Raw genomic sequence first — 18,121 nt, 5'->3', positions numbered from 1 at the left:
CAACCTTCCTTCGGCTCGTGGGTGCTTCTGGTTTTGACAAATAAAGTTAGGCTGTCAGTCAAATGCATCTTTGCTATATCCATTAGCTGTGCTGCCAGTCACTAGTGCAGGGGCTCGCTGGCGCAGTGTCGAGCAGCATAATAACTTGCTATTCTGAAGTGGTGTAGCTTCAGGGAGAAGTTATATATGAAGGCTGTAATTTCATTACGGAATATTGCAGTATGCTGAAAATGTGCCCATATTATAATAAAAAATCTAAACAAGTGGAGCCTGCTTTTTGTAAAAAGCCTTGGCTTAAAGCTGTTGATCTTAATTTGGGTGGAGGTACAGCTTCTTTCAGAGGCTTACTCTACCTGCTAGTGCCCTTTCTATTGTCAAAGACAGATGTATTTCTGCTGTGGCACATGGGTGGTACCTCTCTTCCCAGCAGAGATGTGGGGCTCTGTGTGCAGACGGGATTTGGTGACATGTCTCTTCTCCTGAAGCTGGTGTGTGACACTGGCACGGCTCGTAATGTCCCTTCGGTCCTCACACGGCACCAGAGCTGTCTGTCTGCAGGCGCTTTGGCTTGCCAAAGACATGTCATGGGAAGCTCACCCTAAATTGATCCTGGTTAACCTTGTTCAGAGTGATGATGGCTGGAACATAAATCGTTAGCGGTTACATTGGTGACTCAGCTTTTGGAGGAGCAGCAGCTCTGATGGGCTTTTATAAAAGCAGAGAGGTGACAACATTTGTGAGGACTTGTCTGGCCAAGAGCAAGTCTGCTGGCCTGGAGCAGCTGTGGGAAGGGAAGCCCTTGTTGGGGACAGGGCTGGCACCAGCCCAGCCCTGCTCTGCTGGGTGCCTGCTGGAAGGTTGAGCTTCATGCCAGCAGTAATTGATTGTAGGCTTTTCTGGAGCAGAGCCCTGGTACCAGCTGTAGCTGAGTCTTTCTTCCTCTTTTCCAACCCCCTTTTTTACACCCACCTGCTTCTTAAATACATTCTTTTTTCATCATCTGCTGAGCTTTCTCATCCCTATTTTTAAGAACGGGGAGGAAGTCAGAGTGTTGGGTTTCTGGTAAATGTGCATCGTGTCCCCTGTGAATGACAGTGGCATAAGCTTCCAGGAAAAACACAAGATGACACATAAATCCTCATAAAAATCCCATTTACAGATTCATAGCTTCAGTACAAGAAACAAATCCTGGCATTGTTTAGTAGCTATAAACAGCACCCTGCGAGCTAATTATGACTTGCTGTGTCCCTAGCTATGGCAGACAATCTGCGGCTCCCCCTGCGCAGGAGGAGATGGGAAAGGACGAGAAGAGGATGAACGGCTAGCAGCAAGCCACAGCTCTTCTCTGATTTGTTCAAGAGGCAGATTTGTTGTTTTGCCATAGGTTGCAGGGGGAGAAAAATAAGGAGAACTAGTGTTCAGGTAAAAGAAATTGGCTTTAGGCCTCATTAATCTACATAGGTGATGTGCAGGTGTGGTTAGGTAAACATGCTTTTGAAATCCATGTTTAGTATTCTGCATGCTCACCACTGTGTTTTTGCATCATCTGTACTTCAGTGATAGATGTTACCACAAACCTCCAAAATCAGCTGCATCTCTTTAGTCAACTGCAGTAAAAGCAAAGCATCAGTAGGCTTTTTTTTTAGGAGGCTGCTAGTATTTTGTTTTCATTTTTTGGTGTCAATAAATCAAACGCACGATTGCTCTATCCTAATAGCAGTTCATGGGCATACTGCTGTCAGTTTTTAAAATGGCAGTCAGTTCTCACTACTAAGTTTAAATTAAGCAAAAACTTGCTGTATGGTGTTTTTCAGTGTAGAGTCTTTGCTATTTGGAGAGGTATGAGCTCTCTTTATGCTGAAAAACCTTACGAGTGGTTGTGTTATATGCCCATATTTCCAATGCAGAAAGCATTTGACGCTAAACAGGTTATAAGGAAATAAGCCTTCAACTTTCATTAATTCCACTTTTCAGAGTAACTGCTTCACTTTGCAATAAGATGAAGTTTTTCATTAAAAGTATTTGTCTCTTAACCCTACTAGAGGTTTTCTTTGGATTGATTAGAAAAAAGGGTTTTTTTAAAACATTCATAATGGTAATGTAATTCTGTATGTCTCTGAAGTATTTGGTTAGCGTTGTTATTCATGTGGATGTTCCTTGCAGTAATAGATCACTCCCTTAAAAACTTTTCAGTCCTAAAACTACTGGGCATCGTTTGACTCGTGGTAATAGACTGGGTCTGAAACACTTGGCACTCAGAAGCAGGTCAGACCACAGCAGTTTGTGCCTTATTGAAAGCTTTAACTCTGTTTAACTCTCACTGCCAGAGGGGTGGTTGACACCGGTAACTTGATCCTGGATTTGAGACATTTCAGCCATAAAAATACTGGCTCATGAAAGAAACATCAGCGTGACAGACAACACTAACCGAGCTGGCCCACTTGCGTCTCCAAATAAAATGAAGGATGCACATAAATCTTCACGGGGTCAGGATTTCTGTGTCTGGATCAGATGCCGAGGTTAGGAGAGTGTTTCAGAGGTTGGTGATTAGCTTTCTACTAGAGTTTCTCCAGGCTAATCTAGGAAAGAAAGCTATCACAACTTATGGCAAGATAAACCTCTGGGGTGTAACTGTTGCCCTGTTTCTGGATTAAAGAACAAAGCAAAAATTGAAAAAATACAGCTACTATTATTTAAAATAAAAGATGGCCTTGCACAACTCCTTTTAATCCAGCACTGAATTATGCATTATCTCAACCTTAGGTAGCTATTTTTTGTATTATATCTCATAGCCTCTGCATTTCAGTTTCTCCCTGGATGTGACTGCAGGCCATCTAAAGGTTGTCTACAAAAGGTTAATTTTATGTACTTGTGGGGTTTTGATGCTTAACCTGTTTGAGGACTGTGTAAGTTGCATTTTTGGTCCGTTTCACCTTTGCCCTTTCCTTTCCCCTTCTCCAGCTTGCTCCCCCATGCATTTTTGAGTCTGTTATTCAATTTGTTACCTATGATAACATCTCAAGGGAACCCAAAAAAGTAGATGTTTTTGAAGTTTCAACAAAATTGCCTGTGTTGGGCATGGAAGAAAGATCAGCACTTCCCCTGAGGGGAGCATGGCAGTTGCTTCTCAACCCTTTGTAGGTCCCAGGGAAGCCACATGGAAGAGAAACACCATAATGTCCCAGCTCCAGGACAGCCTTCTTTCAGGCCTGTGTCATCGCAGTTGCCAGAGAATACAACCAAAGGACAGTCAGCCCTTGGTAAAAAGTGTTCTTTACCTGGAGAGGGAGCTCCCCTCCACCTGATCCAACCCAAATTGTGCTCTACAAAGGTTACTTCTGAGGATTTAAGTTATAAAAAGCTCAGGTATTGCAATGTCAAGGAGAAAACTCTAGTTTCAGACTTTGTAAAGAGAGTTGGGTGGTGATGAGGCGAGAATTAAAGCAGAGAGCTGGAACAGGGATTGTTTTTTGTCTTATGATCCTTTAATTGTATTAAATTAAAGATTTATGGTGTGTGTGACTTAAAAGGTGTTAATTGAACCACTTAGTGGCTGCAAATCCCTAAACATTTTTCACCTGTCAGTTCCTGTTTTCCCTTCTCAGTGTATCTACAAATGCTTTCCAAGTGGGTGTTAACCCCTTGTTAACACCATCAGACTTCAGTGGGACAGAATGCTTAGCGTGATCTTTGCTGTGCCAGACCTAATGGACATGCTTTTGGACACAAAAGTCCTCCATTTTTCTCCATCTATATTGATGGATCCAGTAAAATATTACCTCTGCCTAAAAACCTGATATTTCTTATATCCTTAGATCTATCACATCTTAAGCAGCACTGTTAAACTGTCCTTCGTATTTTTCTGCCTACTCAGTAATTCCTAATTTTCATCATCAGGGGTGATTTCTTTCTTGACAAGATACAGTTATGTGATTATTCTCTTCATAGTTCAGCTTGCAGTGCCCAGCTCTCTTCTGCTGGTGAGATGTGGATCTTGTGCTCCACTAGCATAGAGCATCCATCCTCTAACCAGCCAGGGTGGCACCAGCATGTCTGCCTTTCTCTAGGACTCTCTCCACCTGCTGATGCTGCCCAATGTACTCTCAAAGCTGTCCAGAGAGAAGACCGGCTTCTCTGAGATTTGGCCTGGGGCTGTATTCTTCCTGCTTTTGTGTGATGGCTAAACTTACAGATTTTTTTTTTTCTTAAGCTGCTTGAAGCCCTGACTTGAGTGGAGATAAGATGTTAGGGGGAACAGGTTTGAACTGATAAATGTCTAGTGCAGTGTCTACCCCCCTGCCATTAGTTGGAGACTGCTCCCAGCCCAGAGCCTTGCTGTGTTGTAGCTCTAGGGCTCTGAACCACTTTCGCTTCCATCAGTGGCTGACTGCTCTGCCTGGAAACAAGACTCCAGATGTCAGACATGGTTATCACTGGGCTGCTGCAACCTTCATCTCAGCTGGCAGTCACTGCCCACCAGGACTTCATTTGGTCCTCAGGGAGCCACTTAAGCCTGTCTGAGGCTTCTAGTAAATCATAGACTGTCAAGATCTGCTTTTCTGCAGGTACCTAAAGGTAGTAGAGCTGGTGTAATGATAGCTCCTTGATGATACATTTGTGGACAGTCGTACCTACAAGGGTTGAGGACACTAACATTTTCTAATTAATGACATATCGTGAAAGAGGTGAAATCAGGGAAAGCATTGCCTGAGCTGTATCACCTCAACCATCCTCTTAGCAGCTGGTGGTTGAAGATAATGACTTATATTGGGTAAATAAAACTTTTTAAGTTTCTGAATGCAAAGTTTTAAAACCAAAGGATGCTGTTATATGAAGGAAATGTGCAACTGTGTGAACAGACTATAGGTAGATAGAGGTGCGCACCTCTATAGAGGGAGTAATGTTTGGCAGGTTGAAAACAGTGTCATCAATGTCATCATTCTGTACTGGCCATTCTAAAGAAAGCTCCCAGTGATCCACTGGGGAAGATGTGTCCTGGAGGTTTTCTCCAAGCATCATGCAGTGGCCGTGAGAGGCTTGCAGAAAGCTGCTGCTGTTGGATGACTTTGTCTCATTTCTGTAAGTTAAAGATTAACTTGTGCAGACAGAGGAAGTACCAATAGCATGTTGTTCCTTTCGTGTATTTCTTCAAATTTGTCCTAAAAACCAGTTGAATTTCTTGCCTCCCATTATTTGGCTGCTCCAGAACCTCAAATAAGCTTGTTGATTCCACGTAGCTAAATAATGGTGAGCTATGATTAGTAGTTAGTGTCCGTAGTCCCTTTGTAGTTACAAAGCTCACACCCCAGTAAGTTAAGTTCGACCGTACTCAGGAGCAGAACACCAGTGCTGCTTTTACAGTGTTTATATATTTTTAACTATGTCAAAAAAGGAAAAGGATTTTTCCCCTTCTGTGTGTAAATGCTGTATTCCTAAGGAAAACAGGCTGCATGTGTATAGTGGAACCAAGAATTTGCCAAGGTATAATACTCCTAAATCAGTATCCATGTATCTACATCATATTTCTATGTGTAGCTACACTGATCAAAGCAGTACTAAAAAGTTACAGAATCATGGACTTCCAGTTTATATTATTGGTTAAAACTTGGCCCCAAGGCTGCCATAATCTAGTTAACTGTGTCAGAACTGTTTGACCTGCATGAGTTGGATCTGTCAGTTCAGCTTCTGCTACATGCATCACAGTTGATACCAACTGGCGTGCTTTTGTGCCAGATGGTCCAAAAATTGGTGAACAAGTATTACAAATTTTCTTATCTGTCACATTTTTCGGGAGTCAGAGTGGAGGCATAGTGCCAGAACACTACGAATGTGACTTGGCAGTGTCACTGCTCTTGTTTTGTCTGCTGATGGTTAGAGTTTGTTGGTGGAATTGTCATTTAGTTTTGCACAGCCACTGAATTCAGTTTAAAATATAAGCCCATGCAATATATATTGCAGCTCTTGAACAGAAACATCTCCTAAACTGCCCATAGCAAACAAACTGCTGTTTCCTTCTGGATAGGAAGTGGGGTCTTTCCTCATTTACAGAAAGCTGGAAGTAGTTTCTCAGAAGTCAAACTTCCATTTGCGCATAGGTACAGGTATAGAACATTACATATGTGCCAGAGGAAAGGTTGATTTACCATCCATGCAGCTATGTGTTTTACATACATAGCTTCTGTTAGGTAAGTGGTTATCTTTATGGTAATAATAATACTAGTAGCTATTGGCAAGAGGCTAAGAAGTCAAACCCTGAGCTCTCTGAGAATTTGTGTGGAATTCAAATTGCAAAACAATTGCAGTATTAGAGATTAATACATTTAAAAAAAAAAAATCCCAAGCCACTTCATATTGAGGGAGGCAATATCACTTAAGCCAATAAAGCTTTCCTTTTAGTTTGTGGAGGAAGGTTTGTTATATTTCTGCTGGGTTTTGGTTTTGTCCTTTCCTGAGTGTTTTAGTGGGGTGGCTTGATCAAATGCTGTGTGCTTTGCAAAGACACTAATTGCCTGATGTATTGCAAGAGTGATTTTTGTGTTGTAAGGTATGATTTAATGTAAGACTGACTGGGGCTTTTTTCTTTTTAAGCTGTATCAGCTGGAGTAGTTATCACAAGAACCTGCTAGCCAGCAGTGACTATGAAGGCACCGTCATCCTTTGGGATGGATTCACGGGACAAAGATCCAAGGTCTACCAGGTAACGTGATCAGTGAGCAACACTTTCCCACACCATGGACCATGTCAGGGGAGCAGTATTCAGTCTGAGAATCGGCTTCTAGTCCAGCAATAGGCTTTTACATTCCACAGGGTGAAATGGATGCTCCTCCTGTTTGGTAAATGTGTCTCATTGGCACAGCTTTATTGAACTGTAGTCCTCTGAGGGAGGCAGCTATATCTTCTTGTCACAGTCATGAGGCAGTTGACATTTTCTTGCTGCTGCTTTCAGGTAGGGAATCTGCACAGGGAGAAGTGAGTTGGCAGTTGTTTGTCTCGCCTTTCTTTAGAAACCTCTGTCTCTCCATACCTGTTCCACTTCAGTCTTTGTCAAAAGCCTTTTGTAAAATCCTGCAGTGATTGCTGCTGCAGGTGCTCGTAAAGCAGAAGAGCAAAATGCAGACTTAAGTGGCGAGGCTGGGAGAATGGAGTGGTAGGCAGAACCCTTCCCAGTACAGTCCTGTGCTCAGCAGAGCAGCATATGCACGCAAGTGGGCTGAGCTCAACAGCGAGACCTGCTTCAGGAGAACTTTCTGGCATTTTGTCTTTTTATCCAATTTGAACATGGTGTTTCTATATAATGGATTCTGAGAGGCTTGTGATGAGGACAAGGAGGTTGAAAGAGAAGATGGTCCGTTTGGGGAGGGGCTGGAAGTGCTGCACGCTGTCGCGTAGGTAGCATAGTGCATTGAAACTGGTCAGTGACAATGAATGAACTGCAGACTAGCCTTCAGTTTCCCCTTCTTGACAGTTCAACATAAGTTTTAATTCCTATTTAAGCCTTTGTTTACTTTTTCATTGTGTTTTGGCCATTTTATAATGCTTGTTTTCACTAATCCTTTGCATATCTCAATTAAAAAGAAATTATACTGGACAAAATAAATCTTGTCTGTCTTCCTCTCATATATTTTGCATTTCTTGATGAGGCTGAATAATGAACCTAGAGAGGACCAGCTGTTGCTTATGTTAAAACAAACTAATTTTTGCTTCCTATCAGATTACTTGAATTTTTTATTTGGATTTGCATAGAGGCATGTATACTGACATCTGCTTCGCATGTATTAGAAATCCTTTAGTGACTTTGTCCTGGTGAGCTTTTCACGTCGTCATCTTGCAAGGCTTTAAACAAAGAGTTTGACTGAATTTTGGGTTTCATTCATTGCAGTGTTTTGCTTCCATGTGGGATGTGCCAGTGTAGCAAATACAACTCTTCTGTGTTTTGGGGGAGAGTGTGCAGCCTTGTAGGAATACTTGTTTGAGTGGAAAACCACAGGATTAGACAACAGGAGTTTTGTTTACTAACTCAACGGGAAGGTGAGAATTTCCTGGACTTTCAGAGAGGAGGTGTTTGAAATGGCTTTGAACGGGCATCTTACTGGTATTGGGAGATACAACTGTGATCTACTAGAATAAACAGCAGCACACAGTGGAACCACAGACAGTCAAACTGTGCTGCAAACACAGGTCTTTAATGTATATATCCTGAAATCATTATTTTTTCTTTCAACTAAAAAAAACCCAAACAGTTTTAGTATTTAAAATTGCAGTTTTACTGTCTTCTGCTTTCATGGCATGTCTAGCATACCACAAGCATTGGTCTGATTAGAAGAAAAGATATTTTTTGAGAAACTGCTAAACCCAGTAGGCTTCTCTGTCCAGGACTCTCCTGACAATTTATACCAAACAGCATGTGTTTTTCCTTTTACTATTTTATCAGATTACAGCTCACTACCTTGCAATATTTTTCTTGTCTCTCTAAACAGGAGCATGAGAAAAGGTGCTGGAGTGTTGACTTTAACTTGATGGACCCAAAGCTATTGGCTTCAGGCTCTGATGATGCCAAAGGTATTATTCTTTTTCAGTCTCTGTGCAGAAGGCTTGCATTCTGTGTATTCCCTTTGAGGAACAAAAATGTGATATTTCAAGTAGCTGATTCCTCAGCTGCCTTCAGTATTGTAGTTGACATGGTAATGTGTCAACATACTACTGAGCTGTTCAGATCTTAGAGAAGGAGAGGCTTTGTTTGGATTAAGATTTCTTGGTACAGTGTTCACATTTTTTGGGTAATATGCTCTCTAGCTAGCATTTTCCAGGACACTAAAAAAAGCAAAATGTGTTTTAACATTAGTTAAGCTTGTTGAGTTAAAGCTTTGGGGCCTTTCAGCATGTATTTATATTTCAAAAATGAGGTTGTCGGTGAAAAAGCAGAAGTTAAAAATGCCTGCTGCTGTTTTACCTGTAGCTCTGAATGTTAAAGGCTGCACACAACGAGAAGCTTCCCGCTTTCACAATGTGCAGTGTGTTTCTTGGAACTTAACAGAGTCGGATGGTGGACTGAATGGGAGCGCTGGCAGCCACTCTCAGCTTTCCACACTCTGGGGTCCATTTGACGAAGGACTCTTGGAGAGAACCCTTAAGACAAGCCCTTTCCCAACATACTGGCAGAAAAATGTTCCTCTTCTAAGAAGAAATAGGAAACTTCTAAAGAAAAGGATAGCACTGAGCAATATGTAGTATTCTTTATCCCTAATGAACAAGATTTTATCTGTAATATGTTTACAATATTCAATTAGAGTTATTAAGCAGCAAGAGCTTAGAGTTCCTTTCATAGTTAGTGGGGATCAACTCTCCCAGATGGGCTGATACAGCTCTGGACAGAGCTCTTAATGATTTGCTTTGAAATGCTAAATTAATTTTTCATAAACATTAAACCTTGCAAGCTGCTCACCCCTCTAAACTGCTTTTAAACTCTGTTTCAAAAGAAAGCTGTATTAGTGTTCCTCAATTGCATTTGGCAGTCTTAATGTAGCTGGTAATTCCATTTACAAAATGCAGCTTTAATGATTATTTTATATTTAAGGTGGATTTGAAATGTTTTTGATACATTTCCCTCCCCTTTTTGGTGGAAGTCAAGTGTTTTCTGTGTGTTTAAATGCAGCAGGAGTGAACATTCACCTTGTAAATTATCAACCTCTTCATCACATTGCTCTCCATTCATGCTATGCATTTGAAAAAGCTTATCTGCCAGGTAGACATGCATTTATTAGCATGTTAACAAGTTGTCCGGTTTTGCAAAGCCAGCTGCAAGCAGAGTTCCCGTCTCTAGTTTAACAGTTCACTTCAGTAATAGTTCCTAAAAGCGTAGTGTTTACTTAGAAATTATTGTAATAAAGTCGGCAGATCTACATAACTTGCATTTCAATTCACAAAGGTCTTTTGAAGGTCTGTTGGGGCTTTGGTGAATAAAACTGGGCTGGAACATTTTATCCTTTGCTTCTACCACGGTTTGCCTGTGATTTGCATATGTAACAAGCCCATTAGAGACAAATGGAGTCCTGTGTGGAAGTGTTTGAAATAAGCAGAGATTTTAGAAGTCCTTAAGGTACAGAGCAATAGTAGCAAATGTCCAAATTAATGTTATGGTGTCCACCTTCCACTTCAGTGATCATATTGAAAGGGTTAAATGTGAGGAAAAGGTAACACCTATGATGAGTTGTCTTAACTCAAACCTGCCTAACTTAAATTTTTGTCTTTCTGCTTATTGTGTTCAGGAGTGTCTAGTTGAGTTCTGGCCAGCTTTGGGTACATATAATACACGTTTGGCCAGGTACGGTGTCTGGTGGGAAATCCAAGTTCTGTGTACCCTTCCTGTCCTCTCTTACTTTGCTGCTTGTGTGAGGCCACACTGGGCTTTCTAACAAGAAATCTCAATGCTGATAGATACTGGCGCGACCAGGGCGATTTGAGCTAATCTCGACTTGCTTTCCCAGAAAGCACAGGTATAACACTTTTCTGTCAAGTGATCAGGACAAACTAGCAAAAAAGTGACAGCTTTGCCAGTTCTTCCTGCTTACCTGCATATCTGCGCCTCTCCTTGGTCTTTTCAAGTTGGAAGCTAATTTTTAAAGCACTTGGTATGCTTGGTAGGCGTGTATTGGGGAAGGAGCTTTTAGATGAAAAATCCTATCATCAGTGCTTCACAGCTGTCTCTGCCAGGGCTCAGGCACAGCAAAGGGGGTGCTAATAAATGGAGTGCTATTAGGGATAAAATTATTTTGATACAATAAAACAACATCATTGGGCCTCAGGTCCTGCATTGTTTTCATTGTTAGGTGAAGATAATCCAGGATGCTTATTTGTGGAAGATCTTTCTACTTTAATAGCAGATGAGAGCATAAAAGCTTTATTGTATTTGAAGTAACTACTGTGTGTATGAAAACCTCACTTTTATCTACAGTTGTCATGCCCTTCCCTTTTAAAGGGGCAAAGGTAGTTGTGTATGTCTATAAGGACCTGACGGTGTATGCCAACTAGACAGCAGTGAGCAAAATTAAAGTGTTTACTTGTGCTACGAGCAGCTTGGGGAAATGGCACAGTCTTAATTTCAGGGTTTTTATGCACGTAATAATGGTAGGAGCTATGATTCTCAAGTAAGTAGGAAAGGGTGAATTTCTGCTATTGGAGGAGAAAAGATTACTTAATTTTGTGAAGGCAAAATGATGCCATCAGAGTCCCAGAATAGGGCTGGAGCTAGTGCACTTAGCTAATGACTTACAGCTGCTTCTCAGCCCAACATCCCTGTCTGTTTTGGATTGGGAATGTAGTTTAGTGGCCATGGTAAAGTTAGCGGATGAGATAGAGCAAAATATTTTGTCATGCCGTGTGGGTAGAATTTAGGTCTCTACTGTGGTAGAGACCTGTTTTGGAGTGATCAAGCATTTATTCTCTGCTCTGGGGTTGTTTTTGAAGATCTCTGAAGATCAAGGACATACAAGCAGTACTGACAAATTCAACTGAAGAAAGAGTCCTAGTTTTATGTCCTTTCTGTAAGCTGTAGTCCCTTCACTATTCCCAGCTCAAAATAGAGAGGTGGAGCAGAACAGGAGCACATGGTTGTGCTGAGCTGTAGCAAGAGGTTACTTTTCATTGTCTCATGGCAAGGAGGAATGCAAGAATCTGTTTCATTACATCTAAGGAAATTAATTTCCATGCTGCCTTGGTAAGTGAGATCATTGGTACTAGTCCTACAGCTATTTTTTTTTATAGTGGCCCTGAATTCACAGGGGCAACATAGATTTGCAGAGTTGGCTTCATAAAAATGAAGCATGGCCTTGTAGAGAGGGAACTAGCGTGAGAACTGCAAATCAGAGCTTGCTCCTCAGCTTTGTTGAGGACTTCCAGAGGATTGTTTGGGGCTTCATTTTCAGTGATACTTTGCTCCTTCAGCTTCTGCTGACTTTAACTGGAGGTATAGGTGTTTATTGCTCTTAAAATATCAGGTTGAACTTTCAGTTTGCTCATTTTCCTGGCTAAAAAGTTTGATAATTTCCTGGAGATTTATGGGGTTGTTGGATTGAATTGGGAATTCCTTGAAAGGTCAAGAAAATGTTGGTATTTAAAATACCAACCAAAATACCTGTCTGGCTGTGTATTATGCAAGGAGGAATACTCTGCAGTCATTGCCTGCTAACAGTCATCAGTTTACATCATCCTTGTGACCTGTACAAAGCAATGGATCAAAAATTTTGCCTAGCAGGACAATTCAGCAGCTTCCTTCTTTCCTAGAGATTCCTCAAATCTGTGCAAACAAGTTTTCTGGTAGCAGCATCCCATTCCTGGTTTACAGCTTTTTCAGAGTAACAGCAGCCTCTCCATCACACAACCAGATAAGAGTTTCAAGAATGACAGGCTGGATGAAATATCCTTACTATCAGCGTACCAACTGTGTACACCAACTCCTTCAGCTATTGCAGTACAGGCTTCTGCCTCTTTTAGACAGTGTTTAGGCATGGAACTGATGTATAGAAAATTAATTTATAAACTTACACGTTTGGTATAAAGCTCCAACCAAATAAATATCTTGAAAAGACCTAAACATTTTAAACTGAAAAAGCTGTTCTGTAGGCATCTTCTTACTTGTTTGGTGAGGGGTAGACATTTGGCCACATAGAGATGTCTCTCTCAGCAGCTGCAAAATTAGGAAACATATGCTTTGAGAACATGTGTTTTAGAAACAGTCAATCTCAGATGGTTGCTTGTCTCATCAACACAATTCTAGGTGTTATCAAGACATCTGTATGTTGTATAATTACTGCCTCGACCTCAGCAAAATTGCTGAAAGCTACAGCAAATAAACTCTACCCTTATGAATTATGCTTTATTAACCTGTCAGTTCTTTTTAAAAAATAATGGGCAGTTCCAGGTAAAACTTGACATGTTTCATTACGTGGTATTATATGTCACATATATCCTTTTTTATAGTACTGACTAAGATATAATTGGAGCCCAGCGTATCCCACAGCAGTTAGATCACAGAAATTGCAGACTCTAGTCTGTCTGTCAGTTGTAATGAATATTATGATGGCTTTGAACACACAGGTTGACTCTTCACCAGGTTAAATGGCTCCGCTTATGACCCAAAAACTTGAATGAAAAAAGGAGCCAAGTTGAAACTGAGCCCTCAATTGGCTTTTGATACAAAACTGAGACCAGATGGCCATTCATTTATTAGAGGTGGTGTCAAGGAGAGACTTGGCCGCTTTGGATGCAACTTAAAATACTGATACCTGGTTGGAAGGCTTCAAGACAAGCCTGTGTGGTTTTAGTACTAGATTTGGGCAGAACATAGCTCTGAACTGTGAGATCGTGTAACCTCCCTGCATGCCTCAAGTTGAAGCAATGTTGTCTGCCAACAGTGTCCTCTTGTAATCATGGTATTATTTGCTTCCTATACCATCTCATCCATAAACTTGATGTCTTCTACTGCCACTGCAACTTAGACTATACATCTCCTGGTGTCTGTTCATTAAAGCAAAATGCTAATGTTTTATTGTTTTGCAAAATTGTCTTTCCTAGCTCTGTTCCCTTCCCTGCCCCCAGGCGCAAAACACAGTGGAGGAGTTATATCATCCAGTCTCACCTGGGAGAAGAGAGCATCTTAAGCCATGCTTGCAAAGCTGTTGGTTTCATTTAGAAATACAGCTAGATGTTTAGGGTGAATATTATAACTCTGGTAAATGAGTGGATTTTATTTCTGAAAACCAACAACAGGGTGGGTGCTGTTTTCATGGAATTTTACATAATTCTTATATGCAAATACAGTATGCATCAGTGTTTGTATTTCTGGTATATATGTGTGCTGCTTTATAATGGTTCCAGGCAGCTGTCAGATACCCACATAGTGCTGTATTTAAAATGATTCCTTAGTGACCTCTGAGCAGTCATGTATTTCTTTCATCCTTGAAGTAGTTCTCCTAGGTATGGTCAGAAATAGCACAGTCTTGTGGCTTTTCGTTGCTTGCCACACTACTAAAAAGTAGGTACACTAGAACAAACCTGCCAGTGTTCCTCCTTTTTCTTGACCATCTAAAACATCCTTGAGTAATCCATACAGAAGCCTTGCTGCTTCTTCGAAGATCCTGGGAAAGACTGACCAAGAGGTGATACAGAGGGGTCCTCAGAGGGTGGGGACATACACCATAAGACTGCTTACCTCATTGACCACAGTGGGTAACAAGATTCCTGTTCTTTTGCCATTTTTGCTCACTTCACCTCAAAAGTGTGCTTTCTGTAAAAAGACAGCAGAGGACCCATTGGCCACAGATCCGAAGAAGCCCAGGCAGCTCATGGCAGCTGTTTAGGGGATTAAGCCTTCATGTAGCTCCTGTGTGTTCAAACACTGGCTTCAGCTTGCTCTGCTTCCACAGAGCAACAAGCCCCCCCCCCCTACAGGGGAAGGCTGTATTTTGAAAAGCTGATGATGTTTTCTGTTGATTGTCCTGTGAAGCACTGAAGTGAGTACTTGGGGGAAGAGCTCATTCTGTACCATGAAGCTTAATCAATGTTCACACGGTAGTCTCATAGAAGAGTAGAGTTCCTTGTACCAAGGAAATATATCATCACAGGAAGCCAGCATACTGATTTCTTTCCTGTCTGTGCCAGTTTCTCGAGAATAAAACAAGTTGTTCTCACTCACTGTGCTCAAGCATACAATTAGGTATGTTTATTTGGTGCAAAACAATTCTGCTGTGGAGCATGGAGTTGTTGCATCCCAGCTAAGGGACAAGGAACAAAAAGGATGCAAGTCTTCCTGCTCTTGGTTATATGAATCTGTGGTCCAGTAGCCTTTAATGCTGAGATTCTAATGTGGTTAGTCACCTGCTCTGATGTTCTCAGCTGTGTGGGATACAGACTTTCAGTGTCTCCTGTGTGTATGGAGGTGGGCAGAATATTTACAGTGCACACTTGAGAATGTTCTCAAGCTTACCAGCCATCAGCAGCAACTGAGCACTTACGATCACTAACATCTTGGCAACTGAGGCTTTTCAGAATCTTATTTATGAAATAACTAGATTTTATGCCTTTCAGATGAGGTTGATTTTTTTGTTGTTTTTTGTTTACTCTTGTCTCTTTCTGTTTCTCTAGTGAAGCTGTGGTCTACCAACTTGGACAACTCGGTAGCAAGCATCGAGGCCAAGGCTAACGTGTGTTGTGTCAAATTCAGCCCCTCCTCTAGGTATCACCTAGCTTTTGGCTGTGCAGGTAGGTAAAAGGGGTTTTTGGGCAAAGAGATACTGTTTCTTCCTTCCTTTGTTTCTTATTCTCCCCAAAGATGTGAGGTTGGCTGCTGTGCCCAGGACTGAGGTGTCTTTGCAGTTAAAATGCCTCTGAGTAAGACTTTTCAAGTGTGCAGTCACCCAGAAGACGTCATGATACCTGAGTGTCAACTTCATCCTGCAGCCTGACTTTTTAATTTGGGTGTCTCTATCAGAGATAAAAGCTCATGAAAGCAAGTCACCTAGTGTGTTTGTTGAGATCACTAAGGCAGCCAGGCAAAGCTCAGTTTTGAGAGTCTCGTAGCAAAGTTAATGTGTTAACATAGTGATAGTTGTTCTTTCTGATTTATAGCGTTGCTCTATAAATACTACAAAGCCATACTGGGCATTTTAACTGGTTTTACCTGACACGTGCTGTAAAATAGTGGCTGTGCATGTTTCCCATAGCTGCAACTACAATCCCTGTGGGTGGGCTCATGTTTTCCTAGGTTGGGCAAAGCATCACTTAATTTTTTTTTTAAGTAGTCAGTGGGGAAGATATGATGAGCCTTTTATTCACTTAGATTAAATAGTTCTTGGTGATAATACAAAGATTTGAGAGCAGAGTGGGTATTGTGCTTTGAAAGGAAACTGTATCGTGCTATGCATGCAGCAACTGAAACTCGGAGGTACCTATAAATGTTTAACAAACTCTGCATTTTCTTTCTCCCTGGGGAGTTTTAATGCACTTGTAACTAAATGTTCTGACAACATTTGCTATCTCTGGACTTCAGGAGATATGTTGATCATTCTTGCAACCACTGGTCTGCTATTTCATTTAGGTGTTCCCATTTCCAGGCTGGTTCTACTTAGATTGTGACTCTTAGGAGGAAAAAATAAATTTGCATTTTGATACACTGCAAAAAATGGATTCAAGTTGGAGTGTAAAATATTGACTTCTTTGACAGGCATCTCGCTGAAGTTTAGTGAATTACATGCAAGAATAGAATTGAATTACAATACATACTAGCAGCATTTGAATGAAAGGGGCTATCTGTGAAAGGCTCTAGGGAAAGATGAGAACACCATCTCCATAGCTCCAAATGGATCAGCTGCTGATTCAAATAGATATGTAAAAGCACCATGAAACAGAATTCTTCCTGATAAATCAGTAACTGGGATTCCTTTCCACCTGAAAAGCAGAGGGGGGATAAGGCACAGATAAATCTATGAAGGTGTTTGGAGCTTTAGGGCACGTGGGATGGAAGCAGATAGGAGTGTCTCTATCCCCACACTCATGTCTAACAAACCACGATGGGCTCGCCTTCAGGTGTGTTTGGGAAAGAAGCCTTAGCAGGCACTAGGAGTTATATGGAAGCTTTTAAATGACTACATGTGCATTTTTATGATTTAGAGAATGTGAGGGGTAAAATGGTATTTGTACTGGGGAAGAAGGCGTAGGAGGAAGACAAGATAAAATTTTATCAAGTGTTTACGTCTGCTTGATGCTTGGTAATTGAGTCTCTAAATAAAAATTAAAATCGGTATTTAACTATGATTGCTGAAACAATTACATGGAGTAATTGAACTGATGGGAATGACTTCCCACAAAGGAATTCTAATTGATCTTTCAGCCATAAATACATGTAAAAAAATGGCATATGAAATTAAAAGAAATACTGGGGTCTTGAAAGATGTTATTTCTGAACTCCTAAAACAAAATCAGAGCAAAGAAATGAGTTAGTGTCTACTTTCGTACTCCAGATAGTCAAACAGTCCTGTTTCATGTGTTGTGATGGAGACAAGAGTTTTTCTCCTCTATTAGTTTCAGCTGGTCTTGTTTACTAATTTTATTTAGTCTATGGAAAAGGCAATCTAACTTGTGTGATTTGTCATGTGGGCTATAAAATTAATAAAGGAAGAGTCAAAGCTGGTTTCCTTGAGTAGTAGTAAAAAAAAGTGGATTGGGCACACTGACTTGGCCATTTCTGTTTGCCCCCCAGTAGGAATAAAGATGAGTGGTGCAAAACACTAATTCATTGACCAGTGTAGTGGGCAATTTTAGAAAGCTGTCCTAGCTCTGCCTTGGCTTGTTTACATGCTCAGGAGATTTTCAGTTTTGAAAATTGTTTCAATTACTTATTCAGTGATTTAGTCAATGGTAAAAGAGCCAAGACTTCCTAGCATCACATGCCCAACAGTTTTGTACAGTATTTAGGCAGAAGTGCTGCTCCTGTATATGCTCTCTTGTTTTATTTGTTGATTTGATGGAACTTAATGCTATATGTTTGTATATATATTTCTAGTTTAAGACATCATGAGATAAGCAATTGATGAAATGGTTGCTGAGGGGGGGAATATTTGTACTTAATATTTGAGATATAAAAGGAGGAAGTAAATTGATTTAATATGCCATTATTAAATTACTAAACATACATGTTTCAGTTCCTCCCCTGTATGCAGAATAGCTTGCAAGCTATCATGCCTTGCTTTAGCAGTGTAATTTTGACTGCAAGTCTAAATTCTTTCAGTGTTAATATTTTGAGATTATGAATTTTTTCAATTTTCATTTCTTGTTTTTATTTTCTCTTGAGGTACTTTCTTAACCATCCATAACAGCTGAAACCCCTTTTCATAAGGTCTTGCTCCTTCACACCTTGCTTAATGAAACATTTTCCTCTGCCCTTGGCAAATGCATCTTGCCCGCTTGCCTCCATCTATTAGAAATGCCTCTTTGAAGTGGGTTTTCCTAATCGGATGCTTCAACTAGATCAGCATCTCTTTGAATCTCTGTACTGGTTCCCCCTTTGCATTCTCCACAGAAATAGGATGGCTATCTTAAGGTCCTATCTACCTATCTCCAGTTTACGTAT

At 40.8% G+C, this 18,121-nt stretch overlaps 1 protein-coding gene across 1 annotated transcript in view; it reads left to right on the top strand.

The window, feature by feature from the left end:
- RFWD2 (ring finger and WD repeat domain 2, E3 ubiquitin protein ligase) overlaps positions 1–18,121 on the top strand; it is a 99,895-nt gene that overhangs the window by 57,850 nt on the left and 23,924 nt on the right. The window contains exons 13-15 of the mRNA XM_009319868.1: positions 6,589–6,697; positions 8,478–8,559; positions 15,139–15,255. Coding sequence (XP_009318143.1) covers positions 6,589–6,697; positions 8,478–8,559; positions 15,139–15,255 — 308 coding nt within the window. The remainder of the gene's footprint in view (positions 1–6,588; positions 6,698–8,477; positions 8,560–15,138; positions 15,256–18,121) is intronic.

Source organism: Pygoscelis adeliae, unplaced genomic scaffold (assembly GCF_000699105.1).
Source record: "Pygoscelis adeliae isolate BGI_AS28 unplaced genomic scaffold, ASM69910v1 Scaffold283, whole genome shotgun sequence".
In the NCBI taxonomy this organism is placed as follows: Eukaryota; Metazoa; Chordata; class Aves; order Sphenisciformes; family Spheniscidae; genus Pygoscelis; species Pygoscelis adeliae.
This window is presented reverse-complemented; position numbering and strand designations above follow the sequence as displayed.